Source organism: Stomoxys calcitrans, chromosome 4, assembly GCF_963082655.1.
Source record: "Stomoxys calcitrans chromosome 4, idStoCalc2.1, whole genome shotgun sequence".
Classification (NCBI taxonomy): domain Eukaryota; kingdom Metazoa; phylum Arthropoda; class Insecta; order Diptera; family Muscidae; genus Stomoxys; species Stomoxys calcitrans.
The window spans coordinates 170,754,500-170,779,324 of NC_081555.1; the positions used below are offsets into that span (position 1 = coordinate 170,754,500).

At 39.7% G+C, this 24,825-nt stretch overlaps 1 protein-coding gene across 1 annotated transcript in view; it reads left to right on the top strand.

Annotated features, from left to right (window-relative positions):
• LOC106084296 (neuronal acetylcholine receptor subunit alpha-7) overlaps positions 1–24,825 on the top strand; it is a 791,555-nt gene that overhangs the window by 320,047 nt on the left and 446,683 nt on the right. The window contains exon 2 of the mRNA XM_059366858.1: positions 21,179–21,318. Coding sequence (XP_059222841.1) covers positions 21,179–21,318 — 140 coding nt within the window. The remainder of the gene's footprint in view (positions 1–21,178; positions 21,319–24,825) is intronic.

Sequence of the window (24,825 nt, forward strand, 5' to 3'; positions counted from 1 at the left end):
ATATCTGGTTATAAACGGATTTGAACCTTATTCGGCACAATTGCTAAAAATCATAATAAAATATGTCATGCAAAATTTCAGCCAAATCGGAGTGGAATTGCGCCCTCTAGAGACTCGAGAAGTCATATAAACCAAGATCGGTTTATATGACAGCTATATAAAGTTATGGACCGATTTAAACTATACTTGGGATAGTTGTTCAATATCATAACAAAATACCTCGTGCAAAATTTCAGCAAAATCGGATAAGAATTGCGCCCTCTAGAGGCTCAAGAAGTCAAGACCCAAGATCGGTTTATATGACAGCTATATCAGAAAATGAACCGATTTGAACCTTATTCGGCATAGTTGTTGAAAGTCATACTAAAATACCTCATGCAAAATTTTAGCCAAATCGGATAAGAATTGCGACCTATAGAAGCTAAAGAAGTCAAGACCCAAGATCGGTTTATATGGCAGATATATCAGTTTATTTACCGATTTTACCCATACTTGGCAAAGTTGTTGAAAATCATAACAAAATAATTCGTGCAAAATTTCATTTCAATCGGATTAGAATTGCGCCCTCTAGAGGCTCAAGAAGTCAAGACCCAAGATCGGTTTATATGGCAGCTATATCGGGTTATCATCCGATTTGAACCTCATTTGGCATAGTTGTTGAAAGTCATAATAAAATACCTCACGTAAAATTTCAGCCAAATAGTGCAAAATTTCATTCCAATCGGATAAGAATTGCGCCCTCTATAGGCTCAAGAAGTCAAGACCCAAGATCGGTTTATAAGGAAGCTATATCAGGTTATCATCCGATTTGAACCTCATTTGGCATAGTTGTTGAAAGTCATAATAGAATACCTCACGTAAAATTTCAGCCAAATCGTGCAAAATTTCATTCCAATCGGATAAGAATTGCGCCCTATATAGGCTCAAGAAGTCAAGACCCAAGATCGGTTTATAAGGAAGCTATATCAGGTTATCATCCGATTTGAACCTTATTTGGCATAGTTGTTGAAAGTCATACTAAAATACCTCATGCAAAATTTCAGCCAAATCGGATTGGAATTGCGCCCTCTAGAGGCTCAAGAAGTCAAGACCCACGATCGGTCAATATGGCAGCTATATCAGATTATGGACCGATTTCAACCATACTTGGCAAAAAGTCATTAATAGACCGATCGGCTTCATTCTTTTTTTTAAGTCGGGCGGAATCGACTATAACATACCCTACACCTATTGAAAGATTCAATAGGAATAGTAGAAGAAGATTTCGCACATATTTGGAACGGTGACTTGTACAAGGCCCTTATTGGAATGTTAATGTGAATATATTGGGTTGCCCAAAAAGTAATTGCGGATTTTTTAAAAGAAAGTAAATGCATTTTTAATAAAACTTAGAATAAACTTTAATCAAATATACTTTTTTTACACTTTTTTTCTAAAGCAAGCTAAAAGTAAGAGCTGATAACTGACAGGAGAAAGAATTCAATTACAGAGTCACAAGCTGTGAAAAAAATTTGTCAACGCCGACTATATGAAAAATCCGCAATTACTTTTTGGGCAACCCAATAGTAGAGTTATTATAAAATTGGATAATAAATCTCTTCATTGTGGTGGATATCCAAAGCTTGGCACGGCCGAACTTAATGCGTTTTTATTATATGTTCTCACTTGTCTCATCTTCTTTCTTTGAATATTTTGCAACCAACGATAATTTGAACGATAAGTCATAAAAAATGCATCTTTAACCACGGGTACCAATTTTGGACTAACCGCTGCCGCTCATGAATGGGCCTTGGCTTCGTTCACTGGTTGTTGCGACGCCTCTCCCAATCCTTGGCATTCCTGTTAGGCGGTAATTATACCCTCCACCATAGGATGAGGGTATACTCATTTCGTCATTCTGTTTGTAACTACTCGAAATATTCGTTTAAGACCCCATAAAGTATATATATTCTTGATCGTAGTGCCATTTTAAGTCGAACTAGCCATATCCGTCCGTACGTCCGTCCGTCTGTCCGTCCGTCTGTCCGTCTGTCGAAAGCACGCTAACTTTTGAAGGAGCAAAGGTACCCGCTTGAAATTTTGCACAAATACTTTTTATTAGTGTAAGTCGGTTGGGATTGTAAATGGGCCAAATCGGTCCATGTTTTGATATAGCTGCCATATAAACCAATCTTGGGTCTTGACTTCTTGAGCCTCTAGAGGGCGCAACTTTCATCCGATTTGACTGAAATTTTGTACGTTGTGTTTTGGTATCACTTTCAATAATTGTGCTAAGTATGGTTCAAATCGGTTCATAACCTGATATAGCTGCCATATAAACCGATCTTGGGTCTTGACTTCTTGAGCCTCTAGAGAGCCCAATTCTCATCCGATTTGACTGAAATTTTGCACATAGTGTTTTTATATCACTTCCAACAACTACGCGAAGTATGGTTTAAATCGGCCCATAACCTGATATAGCTGCCATATATACCAATCTTGGGTCTTAACTTCTTGAACTTTTAGAAGGCAAAATTCTTATCAGATTTGACTGAAGTTTTGCACATTGTGTTTTGGTATCACTTTTAATAACTACGCTAAATATGGTTCAAATCGGTCCATGTTTTGATATAGCTGTCATATAAACCGATCTTGGGTCTTGATTTCTTGACCTTCTAAATGGCGCAACTCTCGTCCGATGTGACTGAAATTTTGTGTTTTGGTTTCACTTCCAACAACTGTGCGAATTATGGTCCAAATCGGTACATAACCTGATATAGCTGCCATATAAACTGATATTGGGTCTTGACTTCTTAAGCCTCTAGAGGGCGCAATTCTCATCCGATTTGACTGAAATTTTGCACGTTGTGTTTTGGTTTCACTTCCAACAACTGAGTTGAGTATGGTTTAAATCGGTATATAACCTGATGTAGCTGCCATATAAACCGATCTTGGGTCTTGACTTCTTGAGCCTCTAGAGGTCGCAATTCTCACCCGATTTGGCAAAAATTGTGTACAACAGCTTCTCTCATGACCTTCTACATACGTGTCTAATATGGTCTGAATCGATCAATAGCTTGATGCAGCTCCCATATGAACTTATCTCTCGATTTTGCTTCTTGAGCCCCTACAAGGCGCAATTCCTATCCGAATGAACTGAAATACAACCACTTCTACAATGTTCAGCATTAATTTATGGTCCGAATCGGACTATAACTTGATATGGCTCCAATAGCATAACAGGTCTTATGCAATATTCTTTGTTTTCCTAAAAATAGATACCGCGCATATAACTCGACAAATGCGATCCATGGTGGAGGGTATATAAGATTCGGCCCGGTCGATTTTGGCACGCTCTTACTTGGTTTTTTTTTTATTTTCTCGGGATTTGAATTCATCTATTTTAAGTGCTAGGCGGTTTTTCACACCTTTGTACCACAGTTGTCTGGGTTAGGGTTGCGATATAGGAGAATCACCTGCACTACATTTCTGGCAAGCGTTTAAGCTATAGGACACACTATGTCCTGCATAGAATAAATAATGAAATGATAATTGAGATCCTATTTTCCCCAAAGCACTATTGGAAATTGCAAGATTGCCCATGAACATTCCATTTAGGTGCAGGAGTAAACTTTTTGCATATCAATGAGTGCTGTCCGATTCAAGTTTAAGGAGCCCCGTTTTTATAGCTCAGTCCGAACGGCGTGCGACTCCTGTTTGGGGAGAAGTTTTTACATGGCACAATACCTCACAAAAGTCGCCAGCTTTAGGAGGGAATAACCACTGTTGGAACATTTTTGCCTATGTTCTCGCCGGAATTTCAACCCAGGCGATCAGAGTCATAGGCGGACATGCTTACCAACACTGCGCTACCGTGGTAAGCACTACTAGTGTTGCGATTTTCTTAAAAACTCCTGTCATCCTTAATATTATGATGGCAAATCTCTAAGTAGGTAATTAGCTCTTCTGTTTTATTTCTTCATCTGTTTATATTTGGGATTATCCCTCTAAAGGACGAAGCTTAAAATCCTCATTCGCACAATTCATTTAACAAGTCCTTGTCAGCTTTGCCGTGGTGCTGCTGCTGCAAATTTCCTCTTCCGGCTAATAAAACAAAGACACATACTAATAAAATCTCAAGGAATTTATCTGGCTAATCTCTTTGTTGTTATTCTTACTGTTGTGGGTCTTTCTGGTGCTTTCCGTTAAGGGCATTAGAGGTGCAAAAAGTAAATAATTGCGCCCAGAAGCGATTTTCTTATGGGTCTTACTTAAAAGGAACCACAAATTACGACAGTGTGCTGCACAACATCACCATCACCACCATCATCAGCAGCTCCAATGTGTGCCATCAAAGAAAATCCGCTTTGTAAATATTGCTACTCCTCTTTCTCTGTTGCCACCTTCTTCCATGTTAGATAAACTGTGAAAATTTCATACGTGCTCCCAGTGTGATGATAGAGGCCTTCTTAATGGCACATTCGCTTAATATCACTTCACAGATGATAGCTCTCTCGTTCGTTAATGATGGCTCGTTGGACAATTTATGTGATATTTGTATTTGAAAGAGTCTATTTGATTAATAGCCAGCATTTAAGCCACGTTAATGCCACTTATTGGCAGTAAAAGCAAAAGGGAAAAAAAAGAAACGAACGATGTAACGAAAAGCATTGCAATTAAGTAACTATCACTAATGAGACCAAAATGTATTGCCATCTGCCAACCCCTTATCGTGATATGCTATTTTCCAATGACGGCTCCGCAATTGGCTCATCTGCGTTAATAGGCCTGCAATAATTGCTTTAATTAGGCAAATTGTTCAAATGTTTATTTTATCCTAATGAGATAAAGGATGAGAGTGAAATTATTATATACAGCAAAACTCACTGCTCCAAATTGCAGCGAAATCGGATAAAAAATGATGCTTTTATGGCCTTCAGACTCTCTATCGGGAGATCGGTCTACATGGCAGCTATATCTAAATACAGTCCGATCTGAACTATATTAAGGTCAGATACCGGGAGGCTTAAAATAATCCACTGTTTTAAATTTCAGTGAAATTGGGTAATAAATAAGCTTTTATGGTCTTCAGACCTTTTATCGGCAGATCGGTATAAATGGCAGCTATATATACATATAGTCCGATATGGACCATATTTGGGTCAGACGTCGGGAGGCCTAAAACTACTCACTGTTCCAAATTTCAGCGAAATTGGTTAACAAATAAAGCTTTTATGGGCTTTAGACCCTTTATCTGGAGATCGATCTATATGACAGCTATATGTAAATATAGACCGATCTAATCCATATTTAGGTCAGATGTCGGAAGGCTTAAAATAACTCACTGTTGCAAATTTCAGCGAAATTAGGTAATAAATAAAGCTTTTATGGCCTTCAGACCCTTTATCGGCAGATCGGCATAAATGGCAGCTATTTCTAAATATAGTCCATTCTGAACCATATTTAGATCGGATATCGGAAGACTTAAAATAACCCTCTGTTGCAAATTTCAGAGAAATCGGATAAAAAAAGGCTTTTATGGCCTTCAGACCCTTTATCGGCAGATCGGCATATATGGCAGCTATATATAAATATGGTCCGATATGGACCATATTTGGGTCAGACGTCGGGAGGCCTAAAACTACTCACTGTTCCAAATTTCAGCGAAATCGGTTAACAAATAAAGCTTTATGGGCTTTAGACCCTTTATCTGGAGATCGGTCTATATGGCAGCTATATATAAATATAGTCCGATCTGAACTATATTTAGGTCAGATGTCGGGAGTCTTAGAATAACCCAATGTCTTAAATTTCAGCGAAATCGGATAGAAAGGAAAGCTTTTATGGCCTTCAGACCCTTTATCGGGAGATCGGTCTATATGACAGCTATATCTAAATATAGTCCAATCTGAATCATATTTATCTCAGATGTCGGGAGACCTTAAACTACTCAAAAGTTAAAATTTCAGCGAAATCCGTCAAAAAATTATGCTGTTATGGCCTTTAGACCCTTTATCGGGAGATCGGTTTATATGGCAGCTATATCTAAATATAGTCCGATCTGAACCATATTTAGGTTACATGTCGGGAGGCTTAAAATAACCCAAAGTTTAAATTTTCAGCGAAATCGGTTAAAAAATAAAGCTTTTATGGGCTACAGACCCTTTATCGGGAGATCGGTCTATATGGCAGCTATATCTTAATATAGTCCGATCAGAACCATATTTAGGTCGGATATTGGGAGGCCTTAACCTTCTCACTGTTCCAAATTTCAGCGAAATCGAATAAAAAATAAAGCTCTACAGGCTTAAGACCCTTTATCGGGAGATCGGTCTATATGACAGCTATATCTAAATATAGTCCGATCTGAACCATATTTAGGTTACATGTCGGGAGGCTTAAAATAACCCAAAGTTTAAATTTTCAGCGAAATCGGTTAAAAAATAAAGCTTTTATGGGCTTCAGACCCCTTATCGGCAGATCGGTCTATATGGTAGCTATATCTAAATATAGCGTGATCTGAACCATATTTGAGTCAGTTGTCGGGAAGCTTTAAACTACTCACTGATTCCAATTTCAGCGAAATCGGATGAAAAATTAAGCATTTATAAAGCTTTTATGGCCTTTAGACCCTTAATCGGGAGATCGGTCTATATGGCATCTATATCTAAATATAGTCCAATCTGAACCATATTTTGGTCAGATGTCGTGGGGCCTAAAACTACTCACTGTCTCAAATTTCAGCGAAGTCGGATGAAAAATAAAGCATTTTTGGGCATTAGACCCTTTATCGGAAAATCGGTCTATATAGCAGCTATATCCAAATATGGTCCGATTTGACCCGTTCAAAAACTTAACTAGCGAGCATCAAAAAGACGTATCTGTGCCAAATTTCAGCTCAATATCTCAATTTTTGAAGGTTGTAGAGTGATTACAACTGACGGACGGACAGGCGGACAGAAACACGGACATCGTTATCGATAATAAATTCTCATTTTATGGGCTCAAGACCCTAAATCAGTTGATCGGCCTTTAATGCTGCTATACCTACATATAGTCCAATATGGCCCGTTCAAGAACATGACCTGCGTATTGAATCCCAAAGAGATGACAGCTTGCCAGGATACGTCACTCAGGAGATCTGGAGATGTATGGTGAGCTGCTGCACCTCATCGTAATCCTAGTGGGGGCATCCTCATTCACCGTGCAAAACGTGAAGCTTTCAATCTGCTCTGCCAGAGCTATGCCACGCTGGCCGTTACCTAGGGGAGAGTGCCATGACGTGTGATGCACATTAAAGTCCGCCAAATCCAGACGATTATCGCCAGATAGCAACCCACTTTTGTCGGGGTTGTAAGCCTGGCCATTAATCGGGACACAGCTACCAACCGGTGGTATGTACACGTTGTAGTGCTCTATCTCGGCAGTACCGGACCTGCTGCTGCTGTCCCCGTGCATTCCATGTAGAAGTCACCAGCGCCATGCGCAGGCGAGATAAGTCTATGTTGCACGGAATGGTGTATTACGAAGGCCAATCCCCCACCTCCATTCCTTGAGCGATCCTTACGTAGCACATTGTAACCGTGACAACTGTGCAAGCTGCAGGTGTTGGTCAGCTTTGTCTCCTGGATCGCTGCGACCAATATGACGCTTGTGCTGCGATGACGCTGATGATTCGCTGACGATGATTGTGATGCAATGTGGTGCCAGCGGGGAGATCAACCGACGAGGGCGCAGTTGTTGTATCGCTGCCGATGGCGATCGCGGTGTAAAAACGACCAGCGGAGAGATCAACTGACGTTTTTCCCTAGTCACGAGATTATGAGAGCAGTAGAGTGTTTGCTCTGGCAGGCTGTACTCGTAATAACCCCAAGACCAATAGCAGATTATTTACAAACGGATAATTCTGGGTTGCCAGTGCGTGCATACGCTTGACCACCTAAGAGCTCCTATCTGTGAGAGATTGAGTCGCTAGTGGAGGGCTTAGTGGCGAACTCAATCGCTGTGTTCAGTACTCGCCCTTTTATACTCTGGCGAAATACACAGACAGCCATTCACACACGTAGATCAGCTGTCTACAGTGTTGTCGCATTATGGTGTTTCCATCGTCGTAGTGTTACCACTGTTGTGGTATTGCCATCGTTGTTATATAGGGGTATTGCCATCATTGTTATGCATTTTGGCCGTTAACTTTGAAAATCTTTCGATTTAATTGGAAAGTCGTGTGGCCAAAAATGAGCCAGCGACTTTTGTCCTCCCAAATCTTGTATCTTGACTACTCAAGTCTCTAGAGCCTACAATTGTTATCCGATTTGGTGCACATTTTGTGTGATATATTTTATTTTGACTGCTAACATTTGTGCGTAGTATGGTTCAAATCGGTTCATACCCTGGCATGGTTGCGATATAAACCTATCTTCAGATTTAAGTTTTTGGGGCTCTGGTAGGCCACAATCGGGTGGTAACGATTTGGTTGAAGTTTTGCACGCAAAGTTTTGCTATGTTGTTGTAGCCACATTTTTATGGGGAGGTGGTGATCCTCGTCAACCGGTCCAAAGGACCGATCGCCGCGCGAACAGGGTGGCCATTGGTTATTGAAAGGCGCCAATAACTCATCTTGTCATATCGAGCATCAACGGTGCCGCCCGGCCTCTCACTGAGACTTTTCGCTCGATATCGCTGATTGTCCGCGACTGCCGTTGCTGCTGCTACGTATGGAGCATTCCACTATCCGCAACCTGGAAGCTAGCAGCTAAGCTTCTCGTGATAGCAATGAACACCACACAAATTGTAGCTTAATGTTCCAGTTTTTGTGGTGCTACCACAGCTATCCTGTGCCTGGAGGTTTTGCTATGGCTTTTGAAAGCCATGCCAAGTATGGTCCAAATAGGTTTAAAACCTTATATAGCTTCCATATAAACCTATAGCCTGATATGACATCTTGGGCTTCTAGGGGGCGCAATTATTTGGCTGAAATTTTAAACGTGGTATTTTTCATGACTTCTAATAAACATGGGAATGACGGTCCATCAGTAACCGTAGGCCTTAGAGAAGTTTTACACGACTTAAGGCCTCATAAATGTTACCAGTGTTCGCTGGGAAATAATAACAGCTGATGTAATTTTTCAGATGTGCGTATGAGAACCCAAGTCATACGTGACCAAGCTCACTTTGGGGGACGCATCCAATTTCAGCCTTGCGATATTTTTCAGTTTACTATTCTTTTCAATACCTCTAAAATTATTTACCTCTCTCACCCTACAACTTGACATCTTCAATAGTACCACAATGACATGGAATTCCATAGAGTACCATTAGAGTTGCTTATTTGGCAATTTTATTGTTTGCATCTGTTTGAATTGAATTTTAATCGCCACCTTAATCGAATGTATGGGAATTAGGTGTCATAAAAGTGGAATTACAATCAAAGCGCATGGCATGTGGCGAGACCTTGGAACTTAGATAATGGCCAAAGTGGAGTTATAATCAAAGAACAGAATCTATTCATTTCATCCTTGGCTGGATGCGCTGTTTAACAAGCGAAGAGAGTGGAAGTAACTCCCGAGGTCACAATTGTAACAAATCGCCATAGAACACACATCAATGTTCCTCAAAATTGTTGGTTGTAATCAAAATCATTCGCAAAGATTCTTATAAAAATAAATTGGATTTCAGTAATTCTTTTTTTTTCTGCTTCTTCTGTTTCTACTGTTGTCGTCTGCTACTATTGGGAAAGAAGGCCTGCTTTTTGTTACTTTGTAGTCATGAGAACCAGAAAATCATTACTTACTGCTCGAGGTATGTCGTCTGAACAGCTCGGTTTTTCTTTGGTTTTTCTACTGCATTTTGGTTTGGGGGGATTCCTGGTTTTTTAGGTTTCCATGATGATCTGATATGGCGTGCGTGTGTGCATGGCTTTGCTTCCTCTGCCTTTCTGGTCTTTGGTTTGTTGTGCTTGGCAAGTAATTTCCGCCAAAGATTAAATCACCACCATCAAATAATAAACCTTAAGAACATTTTCCGCATCCATACTACGACGGTAAACCACTGAGGAGACCATAATTTCCACAAAATCTCACACACACACACACACACACTCAAATTCTGGCATCAACATACGCACACATATACTCTCCCTGCCAGACATTCATTTACACACACATGCCTAGGGACTCTAGTATGCCAGGAGGATAGCTACATTGCTATAGAGTTTCAAATCCTGTTAGACAAATGTGGGGCATTCCATTGAAAATAAGTTGTAAATCAAGAAGGAAGTATTGAAAAAAAAGCACATAGCTATTGTGAAGAAAAAGGACGTTAGATGGTCCTTTCTCTTCAAAATTATGAAGCGCATATTAGATACCATGATAAAGAGTGAGACACTCGATAAATTGCTTAAGAACAAGCAGCATGACTTTGTGAAGGGGAGGTCTGTGGAGACCGCCCTACACGAGATTGTTCACAGAATAGAGGAATCGAGGCGACTGTTAACAATGTGTGGAACCACATACTGATCTAATCCTTAGACCAGCACCACGTTGACTAGGTCCTTAAGAAATGGATGAACCACATGCTTAAGAATAGGTGAATAATTTGTGGCTCCCACAGGGTGGGCGGCGACACTACTTTTGTTGACCAAAAGGAAGATACTGACTAAAGAGGGGATGGAATTCTAAGTGGTAGAGGTCTTAACCAGCTTTGCAGTAGAGCCGAAAGGGTCTTGGAGATGACGTGTGAATGTGCTAGATCCAAGGGTCAGAGATCTGCCCTTGCAGAAGGAAGACAAAGGGGGGCCGATTTTAGCCACCATGTCTCTTCAGCTTTAAATATTCAAAATGGTACTTAGAGGTGATCTGGGATAGGAAACTGAGCTGGAAGTGTTACATCCAGGAGGCTCTTGAGCAGGCCCACAGATGTAGGGCATTATGAACGCCGGCCGGTAAGTTCGGCATGAAATCTGAATTCTAATAAAGTCCACTGGCTCTGAAGGAGCGTGATTAGACCACAGCGATGGAGAAGATGAAATGCTGAAATATAAGGATAGGTTGAGGTTCAGAAAACGTGTTGTCTGAGCATAAGCGGGGGGATGAGGAAGTTGTAGACTTACGAGCAATAGGCATACAGACTAAATGTTAAGCGGCAACGGGAGAGTGGAGAGAGGATGGAAGCAAGTCATACCATCGCAGAATAATCGAGGTGACGACAAGAAACCTGGATAGAATGGCAGAGGTTTCGGATAGGATTCCTGAGATGGCACTTGACAGGACCCTGGTATTACCATCTCGAAGATCATGTTACAAGGATGTATCAAAACTAGGTTACAGAGTGGGACTGCGGGTCTATATTGAGAACCCAGAGACTGAGATTTATTTCCGACTGCCTGACCATAATATGGACTTGCAGGCAGACATATGGGCAATCACGCAATTGTGTTAGGTGGTGGGGTGCTACCATAAGGGCATCGAGTGTAAACGTCATTATAAACAGTGCACTGACCATCATTTGCATAATAGCCAGGACGTTGAGATCACGATGCCATAGGGATGCCATTGGTAAAACTTGGTAAATGCGAAGCCTTTCAGGGCAAAGTAGTCCAAGTTAAGGGTGTGAACAAAGGAAGCGCATGTAATAACACTGTGGAGCAGTGAAACGGTCACTAGGACAACGATAATCCTATGGGGAGATGCGGATAGAGAGAAAACGAGGGAGCAGAAAAGATCTCAGTTTGGTTTTCGATATCATCACGAGTCTCATAGGACTACCCGGCCACTTGTATAAGATAGCAACGCCGAACGACAGTGTGTATGGGGCATGTGGGAAGACGACGAGCCGTTGGAACTTTTCCTATGTCAATTTCCATCTTTCGCAATAAACAGACTCCGGCAACTGTTAGCAGATACGATATTGGCCTTTTAGCATTTCGAGGGTTTGAACTACAAGACTATTTAGAATTTTGAAAAGAACACAGAATTCCTGAAATAGGTCCTTCCTTTTATTAATTTGAGATCCAAAAAAAGCTGACTGCTGGCTTAGGTGTTTGCCTGCAGAGGTGTGGGGCAGATTATGGTCAATACACTATTTTTCAACCTAAACTGAACTAAGGAAGGGCAAAAGTCGGGCGGAGCCGACTGTATTATACCCTACACCTACCCTATAAGTACAATGTGGGAACTATATCCAATTCTGAACCAATTTTGATTGACCTCGGCGAGCAAATATGTTCAAACTGCAATAACTATTGGGTTTCCCAAAAAGTAATTGCGGATTTTTCATATAGTCGGCGCTGACAAATTTTTTCACAGCTTGTGACTCTGTAAATGCATTCTTTCTTCCGTCAGTTATTAGCTGCTACTTTTAGCTTGCTTTAGAAAAAAGTGTAAAAAAGTATATTTGATTAAAGTTCATTTTAAGTTCTATTAAAAATGCATTTACTTTCTTTTAAAAAATCCGCAATTACTTTTTGGGCAACCCAATATATGAGAGCTATATCCAATTCTGAACCGATTTCGAGCAAACTTCTCAGAGAGTGTGGTAGTCGTCGAGGAAAGCCTTGTACAGAGTTTTGGCAAGATTGGTCAATAAATGCGTTTGCAGTGGCTCTAGGAGTGAAAATCGGGCGATATATATATATGAGAGCTAAATCTAAATCTAAACCGATATCCATGAAATTCAAAAGTAATGTCGAGAGTCATAAAAAAATTCTTCTTGCCAAATTTCGAGAGAATCGGTTGGCAAATGACCATTTTATTGCATTATTACTGAAATCGGACGAACATATATATGGGAGCTATACCCAAATCTGCATCGATTTTTTCCAATTTCAATAGGCTTCGGCTCTAGGCCGAAAAACATGCCTGTACGAAATTTGAAGATGATTGGATAAGAACTGCCACCTGTACTTTGTACTCAAATTAATATGGACAGACAGACGGACGGACAGAAAGACGGACAAACAGACGGACAGAGAGATAGATAGACGGACAGACAGATGGACGGACAGACAGAAAGACGGACGGACAGATAGACAAACGGACAGATAGACAGACGGACAGATAGACAGACAAACAAACGGACGGACAGATGGACAGACAGATGGACAGACGGACAGACAGACGGACAGACAGACGGACAGACAGACGGACAGACAGAAGGACAGACAGACAGACGGACAGACAGACGGACAGACAGACAGACGGACAGACAGACTGACAGACGGACAGACAGACAGGCAGACGGACAGACAGATGGACAGACGGACAGACAGACGGACATAGCTAAATCGAATCAGAGAGTGATTCTGAGACGATCGGTATACTTATCAATGGGTTTATCTCTCTTCCACAATAGTGGTACAGGATAGGAATTGCGTCCTCTAGAAACTCAAGAAGTCAAGTCCCCAGATAGGTTTATATGACAGCTATATCAGGTTAAAGGCCGATTTGAACCATACTTGGCACAGTTCTTGGATATCATAAGGAAATAGTTCGTTCAAAATATCATTCAAATCGGATATGAATTGAATCGGATAGTGGCTGAAGATTCGAGATCGTTTTATATCAGGTTATTGACCGATTTGAACCTAACTTAGCACAGTTGTTGGAAGTCAAAGCGAAACATATTTTATCACGACAGTCAACAATTGCAAATTGCAAATTGCAAATTTTGCCCATGGACATTCCACTAAGGAACTGGGGCAAACTTCTCACATATCAATGAGTGCAGTCCGATTTAAGTTTAAGCTCAATGATAAGGTGCCTCCTTTTCCTCCTCCGAGTCCGAACGGCGTGCCACAGTGCGACACCTCTTTGGAGAGAAGTTTTACATGGCATAGTACCTCACAAATGTTGCCAGCATTAGGAGGGGAAAACCATGGCTGAAAATTTTTTCTGATGGTTTCGCCAGGATTCGAACCCAGGCGTTCAGCGTCATAGGCGGACATGCTACGGTGGACTTTCAACAACCATGCCAAATAAGGTTCAAATCGGATGATAACCTGATATAGCTGCCATATAAACCGATCTGGGGTCTTGACTTCTTGAGCCACTAGAGAACGCAATTATTATCCGATTTGGCTGAAAATTTGCATGAGATGTTTCGCTACGACTTCCAACAACTGTGTTAAGAATAGTTGAAATCGGATGATTACCTGATATGGCTACCATATAAACCGATCTGGGATCTTGACTTCTTGAGCCTCTAGAGGGCGCAATTCTTATCCGATTGGAATGAAATTTTGCAAGACGTGTTTCGTAATGTTATCCAACAACTGTGTTAAGTATGGTTCAAATCGGTTCATAACCTGATATAGCTGCCATATAAACCGATCTTGGTTCTTGACTTCTTGAGCCTCTATTATCCGATTTACATGAAATTTTGTACGACGAGAGGATTCGTCGTCATGACCATCAACATACGTGTTTATTAAGGTCTGAATCGGTGTATAGCCTGATACAGCCCCCATATAAATCGACCTCTCTATTTTGCTTCTTGAGCCCCCAAAGGGCGCAATTCTTATTCGATTTGGCTGACATTTTACACAGGTCTCCAACATATAATTTAATTCTTGATCTTGATATCGCTCTAATAGCAGAGCAAGTCCTTTCTTTTATCCTTTTTTTTTCCTAAGAAGAGATGCCGGGAAAAGAACTCGTCAAATGCGATCCATGGTGGTGGGTGTATAAGATTCGGCCCGGCCTAACTTAGCACGCTTTTACTTGTTTTTGATGAAAATTTCATGGAAATTTTTTTCGTAAGTGAAAATTTCATAAAAATTTTGTCTCTAGAGAAAACTTAAAAAAAATTAAGAAACTTTCGAAGAAAATTTTTTTTCTTTTGAGAAAACTTCAAGGAAATTTTTCTCCTAATAAATTTCATAGAAATTTTTATCAAAATTGTACCTTCGGAATTTCATGGAAATTTTGCCTTTAGAGAAAAGTTTACAAAAAAAAAACGTTTTCTTCAGAAAAAAAAAAATTAAAAACAACAATTAACAAATAAAAATGAGTTAAGTACGGCTGTGCTGAACTTTGATACCCACCACCATGGAAATAATTATCATCCTATTTTATTATAGCTTCACTACTATATCCATAGTTATATCAAAATAGGGGCTGGTCTCGATCATATGTTATTCAGGTCCCGAGAACTCGTAAACAAGTAACAGTTTCAGCGAAATCAGGCCAGAAATCTGATTTTTATGGGATTAACACCCTAAATTAGAAGATCGGTCTATATGACAGCTATATCTGCATAGTCTGATTCATATTTGTGTGGGATGTCGGGAGACTTCAAACAACTCACAAATTTCAACGAGATTGGGTAATGAATAAAACATTTATGGGCTTCAGATCCTGAATCGGCATATCGGTCTTTATGACAGCTATATCTAAATATCGTCCTATCCGAACCATTCTATGGTTGGATGTCGGGAGACTTCAAACAACTCACAATTTCAAATTTCAGAGAATTTGGGTAATAAATAAAACGTTTATGGGCCTTAGTTCCTTAATCGGCAGATCGGTTTATATGGCAGCTATATCTAAATATCGTCCTATATGATCGATACTTGGGTCGGATGAGGCGATGTCTGCGAAATCGGGTTATAAATAAAGCTTTTATGGACTTAAGACCCTTACTCGGCATATCGGGCATTTTTAATGGCATTTTTTCTTGTAAAAAAAATTATAAAAATTTTCTTTGTAGCGAAAATTAACATGAAAATTTCGTCCCCTGAGAAAATTTTATTAAAAATTTGTTTTTAGGAAATCAATTTATGAAAAATTCAATTTGTTGCGGAAACCCCCATATGCTTAACTCAAGTTGTCCCGCATAGGTAGCTTTGACCACTCTCTTTCTCTCTCTCACTCACCTAAACATAAGACCATAACAAGAGCCTATAGATGGATATTGGTAGCCAATGAAGAATGCCTATTAAGGACCTTTGATGTTGCTATGAAAACATCTTCGAAATGTCTTTGTAGTCTTTGACATGTTTTACATCCACAAACCAACGGCTGTGGCCAAAGCAGTCAACATTTGCCACATTGAAATTCACTTAGGTGCGCTTAGGAGAGTCAACACATTTTCGCTAATCATTGTTAAGGCCACTAAATGGCGTTTTTTTTCCCTAGGTTTGCAAGGGAAACGCTTGAAGGCATTTGAAAATTTTACTCAGCGTTTAAGGAGCCACCCACCTTGTTTTACAACATCAAATTTTCCTCATTCAGGTTTTGCCTATGCCCGGTGACAAAGCATTCTCTAAGGATGCCGTCATCATTACTCGACGAATATTTAATTTTAGATACATATCTTAATTGCTCGCCACCATCTTCAGAGTCAGATATGCGGGTGAAGTGAAGAGAGAAGATGCTAAGGCAAAATGTTGCCAGTGAATCTAAACAGTTGATGTATAGACTCTAGAGATGCTGGAAAGAGTGAAGGCTCGTCCCCCCGCTCCCCGCAATCTCCCGTAACTTTAGCCAGATCCGTGCTGTAATAAATTCCTTGGAGTAAAGAATTTCAAATATTTAATTCATTTGAGTAAGGTTTGTTGTTTTCTTTTCTTTTGGTTTTTTTTTTTCTACTTTTTTTGTTGCAGGGGGGTTTTTGCCTTGAAACTTAGTTCAAGTGTTGCAAAATTAAAAGATTATTTAATGAATATTAAGTAGTTGTGGTTTGTTTGTACCACCGTCTTCGCTTCTTCTTCTTCTTCTTGGTCAGCTTCTTCGTCCTATGTCATTGTAAAATTTCCAATAAAAATGTTAAACAAATTTCAAATACTCATTTTAAGGTCTAGAGGTCCTTGATGAGAGTTAACATTACCAAGGCTACTCATTTTGTAAGCATTTGTAAGAGGGCTTGCTTTCATGGAACTATAAATCTTAACTTATTTGAGACTTAATATATATGTGCATACATAGATTGCTTTATATAAATGTTAAATAAATTTTCATTTATTTTCTTCGGGGTCCTGGGGGAATGGTGTCTTTGGAAGGCATTGTTGGAAATGAGAAAATATTGGGTTGCCCAAAAAGTAATTGCGGATTTTTTAAAAGAAAGTAAATGCATTTTTAATAAAACTTAAAATAAACTTTAATCAAATATACTTTTTTACACTTTTTTTCTAAAGCAAGCTAAAAGTAACAGCTGATAACTGACAGAAGAAAGAATGCAATTACAGAGTCACAAGCTGTGAAAAAATTTGGCAACGCCGACTATATGAAAAATCCGCAATTACTTTTTGGGCAAACCAATAGAAGATGAAAAATTTGTGGGCTGAACAAAATTGGACTGCTTTGGGAGTGACTTCATTAAAAGGTCAAGGTAAAAGTTTTGGTAAATAGGCTTCATCAAAAACTCACAAATCATCTACGAGACGCCAGTCACAATGTTTCACAGCCTTCTAGGGATTGTCCCTCTTACTATTTTGCATCACATTAAAGATCTTTCCTTGTATAGGAAAATTTCCAAAATTTTGAGAAGAGAAGGAAAGACAGCAAAGTGAACAGACAGAAAAGAAGATGGACAGAAAGACACGCAGAAAGATGCGTAAATGGACAGACAGAAACATAGGTGGACCGAAAGAGTGCATCAATAAGTCAATGAGATCATCTCTTCTACCTTTCGGTGCTATAAACATCTCGTACCACAGTGGTTGTATAGGTCTATAATAGGCAACAAGTAAGAGCTGACTAAGTTCGGCCAGGGCGAATCTTGGGAACCCAACACCACGGATTCTGCTAAAAATGTATGTAAACTAAATTTAGTTGAAGGGCACAATTTTATTCTGCATACCAAACTGTCAAACCAACAAAATTGAAAGCTTCTTGGAACCGAAGGAAGGATAATCGAAGTTTATATGGCAGCTTAATGAGGTTATAGTTTGATTTGGGCCAGCTGTTAGAAGTCCTAACAGAAAACTGCATGCAAAATTTCAGCCAAATCGGACAAAAATTGTGTCTTGTAAGGACTCAAGAAATCAAATCGACAGATCGGTATACATGGGAGCTACGCCAGGTTATAGACCGATTTATACTCTACTTGGCCAGTTGTTTTAAATCATAATAGAAAACCGCATACACAATTTTAGCCAAATCGGACAAAAATTGCCGCATTGTAAGGACTCAAGAAGTCAAATCGCGAGATCGGTTTATATGGGAGCTATATCAGGTTATAGACAGTTTCGGACCGAACTTAACACCCTTGTGGGAAGTTATAATCGAACACCACATGACTGCCAACAATTGGCGTTAAGCATGGTATAAATCGGTTCATAATTTTATATAGCTGCAATATATACCGATCTGGGATCTTGACTTCTTAAGCCACTAGAGGGCGCAACTCTCAAACGATTGAAATTTTTGCACAAAGTATTTTGTTATGACTTCCAATAACTGTATTAAGTATGGCGTAAATCGGTGCATAGCTTGGTATAGCTGTCATATAAACCGATCTTGGATCTTGACTTCTTGAGCCACTAGGGGACCCAATTTTCATTCGATTTGTCTGAAATTTTGTACAACGGCTTCTCCCATGACCCTCAAAATGTGTGTCCAATTTGGCCTGAATCGATCTATAGCTCGATACAGCTCCCATATAAGCCGTTCTCCCGATTATGCTTCTTGAGCCCCTACAAGGTCCAATTCTTATCCGAATGGTCTTCAACATTTAATTTATTTATGATCCAAATCGGACTAGAACTTGATATAGTTCCAATAGCATGAAAATTCTTATCCATCATTCTTGGTTTGGCCTAAAAAGGGATACCGCTTAAAGAACTCGATTAATGCGATCCATGGTTGTTGTTGTTGTAGCAGTGTGTTGTACACTGAGACGGCAGCCCTTGCCGATGGAGAAATCCATCGGATCTATCCGGTACATACAACCGGCTGCCATGGGATTGGCGATTCATGGTGGAGGGTGTATATGATTTGGCCCGGGTGAACTCAGCACACTCTTACTTGTTATTCCCACCACCGTTGGATAGGGGGTATATTCATTTAGTCATTCCGTTTGCAACACATCGAAATATTAATTTCCGACCCTACAAGGTATATATATTTCGGATCCTCGTAAAATTCTAAGGCGATTTAACGATGACCGTGTATCTCTCCGTCTGTCTGTTGTAACCACTCTAGAGTTTTCAAAAAATTGTTATATTCAGATGAAATTTAGCACAGATACGTCCTTCTGATCCAAGCTGGTTAAGTTCTGGAACGGGCCAAATCGGAACATATTTGGATATAGCTGCTATATAGACCGATTTGCCGATAAAGGGTCTATTGCCCATAAAAACTTTATTTTTCATCCGAAATTTGAAACAGTGGGTAGTTCAAGGCTTCCCGACAACTGGCCCAAATATGGCTCAGATCGGACTATACTTAGATATAGCTGCCATATAGACCAATCTCCCGATAAGGGGTCTGAAGACCATAAAAGCTTTATTTATTACCCGATTTTGGTGAAATTTAAAACAGTGGATTATTTTAAGCCTCCCGATATCTGATCCAAATATGTTTCAGATCCGACTATATTTAGATATAGCTACCATATAGACCGATCTCCCGATAAAGGGTCTGTAGACCATTAAAGCTATATTTATTACCCGATTTCGCTGAAATTTTAAAGTGTGAGTTATTTTAAGCCTCCCAACATCTTACCTAATATGGCGCAGATTGGACTATAGTTAGATATTGCTGTCATATAGACCGATCTCCCGATAAAGGGTCTGCAGCCCATAAAAGCTTTATTTTTTAACCGAATTCGCTAAAATTTGAAACAGTGAGTAGGTGAACTCCTCCCGACATCTGACCAAAATATGGTTCAGATTGGACTATATTTAGATATAGATGCCATATAGAACGATCTGCCGATAAAGGGTCTGAAGCCCATAAAAACTTTATTTTTTATCCGACATCTGACCAAAATACGGTTCAGATTGGACTATATTTAGATGTAGCTGCCATATAGACCGATCTCTCGATATAGGGTCTAAAGCCCATAAAAGCTTTATTTTTTAACCGAATTCGCTAAAATTTAAAACAGTGAGTAGTTTAAAGCTTCCCGACAACTGATCCAAAAATAGTTCGGATCGGACTATATTTAGATATAGCTGCCGTATAAACCGATCTCCCGATAAAGGGTCTGAAGCCCATAAAAGCTTTATTTTTAAACCGAATTCGCTAAAATTTGAAACAGTGGGTAGTTTAAAGCTTCCCGACAACTGATCCAAATATAGACCGATCTCTCGATAAAGGGTCTGAAGCCCATAAAAGCTTTATTTATTACCAGATTTCGCTGAAATTTGAAACAGTGAGTTTTCTGAGCCTCACGATATCCAACCTTAATATGGTTCAGATTGGTATAAATGATATATGGTATATATCGGCCATAAATGGATATAAATGGATATATCGGCCAAAGAGACCAATATTTTGTTCTACAAAATTGAATAGTCACATATATAGTACACCAGTCATTGTCGGTGCCGAATTTGGATGCTTAAGTCATCTAATTTTCACCGGATTGTGACGAAATTGGATATACACATATACTCTAGGTGGTGGGTATCCAAAGTTCGGCCGAACTTAATGCCTTTTAACTTGTTTTTCCTAACTTAATGGAGTTGTTGAACGCTTATAAATTATTTCATACAAATCGATTAACACTAATGACATACGATAATTGATTACAACCTATTGCCTTTCTGAAATACATTCATTTGTAAACAGAAATTTGTTTCCATAACCCAACTCTAAGAAATAAATCCAATAAATCCCTCAAAGCTTACGAAACAAAAAATAAACTCTAAGAAATTAAGTGATTTATTTAATGGCTCTTCTATAAATGCCTTCCAGAAAAAGGAAATAACACCAAATGACATAAAACTCGAAGTAAAATTTATTTCCTTTCAAAATCTCCAAATAAAAAGCGAAAGCATCAATTGGCCTTAGTATAAAGGAAAAGAAATTAAGGTTGCCAACTTTAAATTACCAGCAATAATTAAAACGAAACCCATTTTAGAACAACTAGACAGCTTAAAGTTAATGCCACTTAATAGAAGGCAAATAAAAAAAGACATTTCAATTAAAAAAAGTAAATCTCCTCGATAAAATATAAAAGCCTTTGTGCAAATCTCCTGAATTTTTTATGTGATTTTAATTGTTCTTGTCTTCTTCTCTCCTGGTGTCTCTCTTTGCAGCTTCTTCGGCGGGACCTCATGAAAAACGTCTATTACATGCACTCTTAGATAATTACAACAGTTTAGAGCGACCCGTTGTTAATGAATCCGATCCACTGCAATTAAGTTTCGGTCTAACCTTAATGCAGATAATTGATGTGGTAAGTTGCCTTTGTTATTTTTTCATAGTTTTATCTTCTGGTGTTTGTTTTTGTTGCCTTTCCTTTATCGTTGTGTTTGGTTTCCTTACTGGTGTGGTTTTTTGTCTTGATGGGGACAGATATACCAACACTACCATAATCAAAACTATCATCATCACCATCACCATCTGAAGCAATACAACCGCTTTGAGTGCTGACATTATCAACCTTTGAATTGTCAACACGGAAATGTAACGACTAAACAGCGCACACATAGAGAAACTGAAGTAAACATAGAATCTAGGACACTTTAAGGATATAATAAAGGATGAGGGGGGGGGGGGGGGGGGGGTATACAAATCTAGGCATTCACCTTGAACTTTTGATCGAAGAGCTCATACTTAACTAGCTAAACCCGGCCCGCTCCGCTGCGCCTTCTTTCATTTAAGCCACATATTGCCATGGTCGGTAAATTTGCATTCTTTGAGGAAGGGGTAGTGCCCCTAATACATGGTCACACATTTGGATATCGGATTCGTATTCTACTCCCAAATTCCCTTATTTGAGCCACATATGGGAAAGTAGGGTGGACCTCTAGAAAATTGGTCCCGTTAGTGGGTATCAATTTTGCGTTCTACTCCCCAATACCTGTCATTGGACACCCAGAAGCTCTTAGCCCTAAAAACTATCAGCATCGTGAAATACTCCCAAATATCATTTTTTTTTAATCCCACATTGCCATTGGTCTAAAAATTGGATATTAAATTCGTTTTCTAATCTCAAATCACCTTTCATTTCAGAGGTATGGGCCCTAAAAACTATCAATAGCGAGCTCCACTCTCTTTAAGACCCACATTGTCATGGTGCGAAAATACATCCTATTTGGGGGTTCTTATAGTGGAGGGACATCCTCTAGACAATTGGTGCCAAATATTCATATCAGATACGTGGTCTACTCCCAAATACCTTTAATTTGAGCCCCATATTTCCATAGTCGGCAAACATGACCGGCTTGGGAGGTGTTTTGGGGGATGGGCAGCCACTCAGTGACTTGGCTTTAAAAATCCATATCAGATTCGTGTTCTACTCTAAAAAAAAACCTCTTATTTGAGCCTCAAATTGCAATGGTCAGCAAATACTTTCCATTTGGGTGATGTTATGAAAGTGGGGTGGCCCCATAAGCAATTTTCCCGAATATTGATATCAGATTCTTACTTAACTTCCAAAGACTTTCACTTGAGCCCCATATTAATATGGTCGTAAATTTGTCCTCTTTGGGGGATGGGCGGCCCACAAACACTTGGTACCACATCTGGATATCAGTTTCATATTCTACACTCAAATACCTTTTATTGAAGCCCCATATTGCGATGGTCAGGAAATAAGACCTATTTGGGAGGTGTTTTGGGGTAGGGGGTGGACCCCCAGAAACTTGGTCCCACATTTAAATATCACATTCGTATTTTACTCGCAAATACCTTTCATTTGAGTCCCATATTGCCATGGTCGGTAAATATGTCCGATCTAGGGGTGTTTTGGGGGTTGGGGTGGTCCCCCAAACACTTGGTCCGACAATTGGATATCGGATACGTTTTCTAATCGAAAATACCTTTCATTTGAGTCCCATATTGTTGTGATTGGTGTGTATATATATTTGGTAGGTTTTAGGGTAGGGCGGCCCCCTAGGTACCCCATCCGAAATTTGGATACCAAATTTTAACTTTTAGGATCTATATGAGAGCATACAAAATTTCGCTTAAATCGCACCTCTCATCTCCGAGATCTGGCGTTTCTGAAAATTAGGATAAGGGAGGGAGGGTCCGCCCCCCTTCAGATATCAAAAAATGTAGTACCCTATTTTCACCACGGGATCATTATGCACTATCTGTGAAAATTTCATGAAAATCGGTTCAGCCGTTTCTGAGTCTATAAGAAATTTTTATAAATAATATTTCCCATAAACATTCCATTTAGCAACAGGGGATACTTCTCTCACATCAATGAATAAGGTCCGATTAATCTTTAAGCTCAATGGTAAGGGGCCTTCTTTTCTATGCCGATTCCGAGCGGCATGCTGCATAGCGACATCACTTGATAGAGAAGTTTTAACATGGCAGGATACCTAATAAATATAGCCAGCATTAGTAAGAGGATAACCTACGATGACGAATTTTGTAATGTTCGCGCCGAGATTTGAACCTAGGCACTCGGCGTCGTAGGATGGCATACTAACCTCTGTGCCACGGTGACCGCCCACCTCATAAAGTATTGTGTTGCCCAAAAAGTAATTGCGGATTTTTCATATAGTCGACATTGACAATTTTTTTCACAGCTTGTGACTCTGTAATTGCATTCTTTCTTCTGTCAGTTATCAGCTGTTACTTTTAGCTTGCTTTAGAAAAAAAGTGTAAAAAAAGTATATTTGATTGATAGGTTGAGGATCCTAAACAGGCCATATCGTTTTGGAACTGACTTCATATAAAATGGACCTTCGAATTTACTTCTTCAGCCTTTTTAATCCTTAGTTTGTGTCTACATTGGCTTATATTATGTACTAGCCGAACCGGACCCCGCTGCGCCTTATTGAACTCTCTAATATCTTTTTAGGGTGGGGACACTTCGCCCTGAATGCAGATATCGAATTCGTGCCATTGTAGCCTATGACGCTGAGCGCGTTCGAATCCTGGCGAGAACATCGAACAAAGCGGTGTTTTTAGCCCCTCTTAAGGTTGGCGACATTTGCGAGGTAAAATGCCAAGCATGGCCATTTAAAAAATTTTCCCCAAAAAGGTGTCGCACTGCGGGACGCCGTTCGGACTCGTCTATAAAAAAGGTCCCTTATCATTGAGTTTAAACTTGAATCGGAGAGCACCCATTGATGTGTGAGATTTGACCCCTTGTCGGTTCCTGGTGGTAATATTCTTCCTTAGGGTTATGTTCTCATTAGGGGAGGGATGGCACCTAAGACATTTCGACTCAAATATGGATATCAAATTCGTGATACACTTCCAAATGCCTTTAATTTAAGCCCCATATTGCCATGGCCGGTAAATATGAACCGTTTGGAGGGTGTTTTGGGGCTGGGGCGGCCACAGGTACATTGCACTGAAAATAGATATCGAATTCGTTCTTTATTCCCAACAGGAATGAAGACCAGTTTCTCCACCCGATATCTAAATATTTGATAGTCTATGTTTTCTTCTAGACAAACCTACACAATCTATGAAAATTTTAAAAAAATCTGTTTAGCCAAGTATCATATAGTCATAATAGGTCTAATGGCGTTTTTAAGGGGTGGCATGGTCCCCTAAACTACTTCGATCTGATTTTGTATGCCAGATTCGAAATCTACTCCCGAATTCCTTTCATTTGAGCCCCATATTGAAATGAACGTCCAATATGTCCGTTTGGGGAAGTTTGGGGTTGGGGCGGCCCGATGCGTACCTCGACTCACATTTTAATACCATATTCGTATTCTACTCTCCAATACCTTTCATTTGATACTTATATTGTCCCGATCGGTTTACT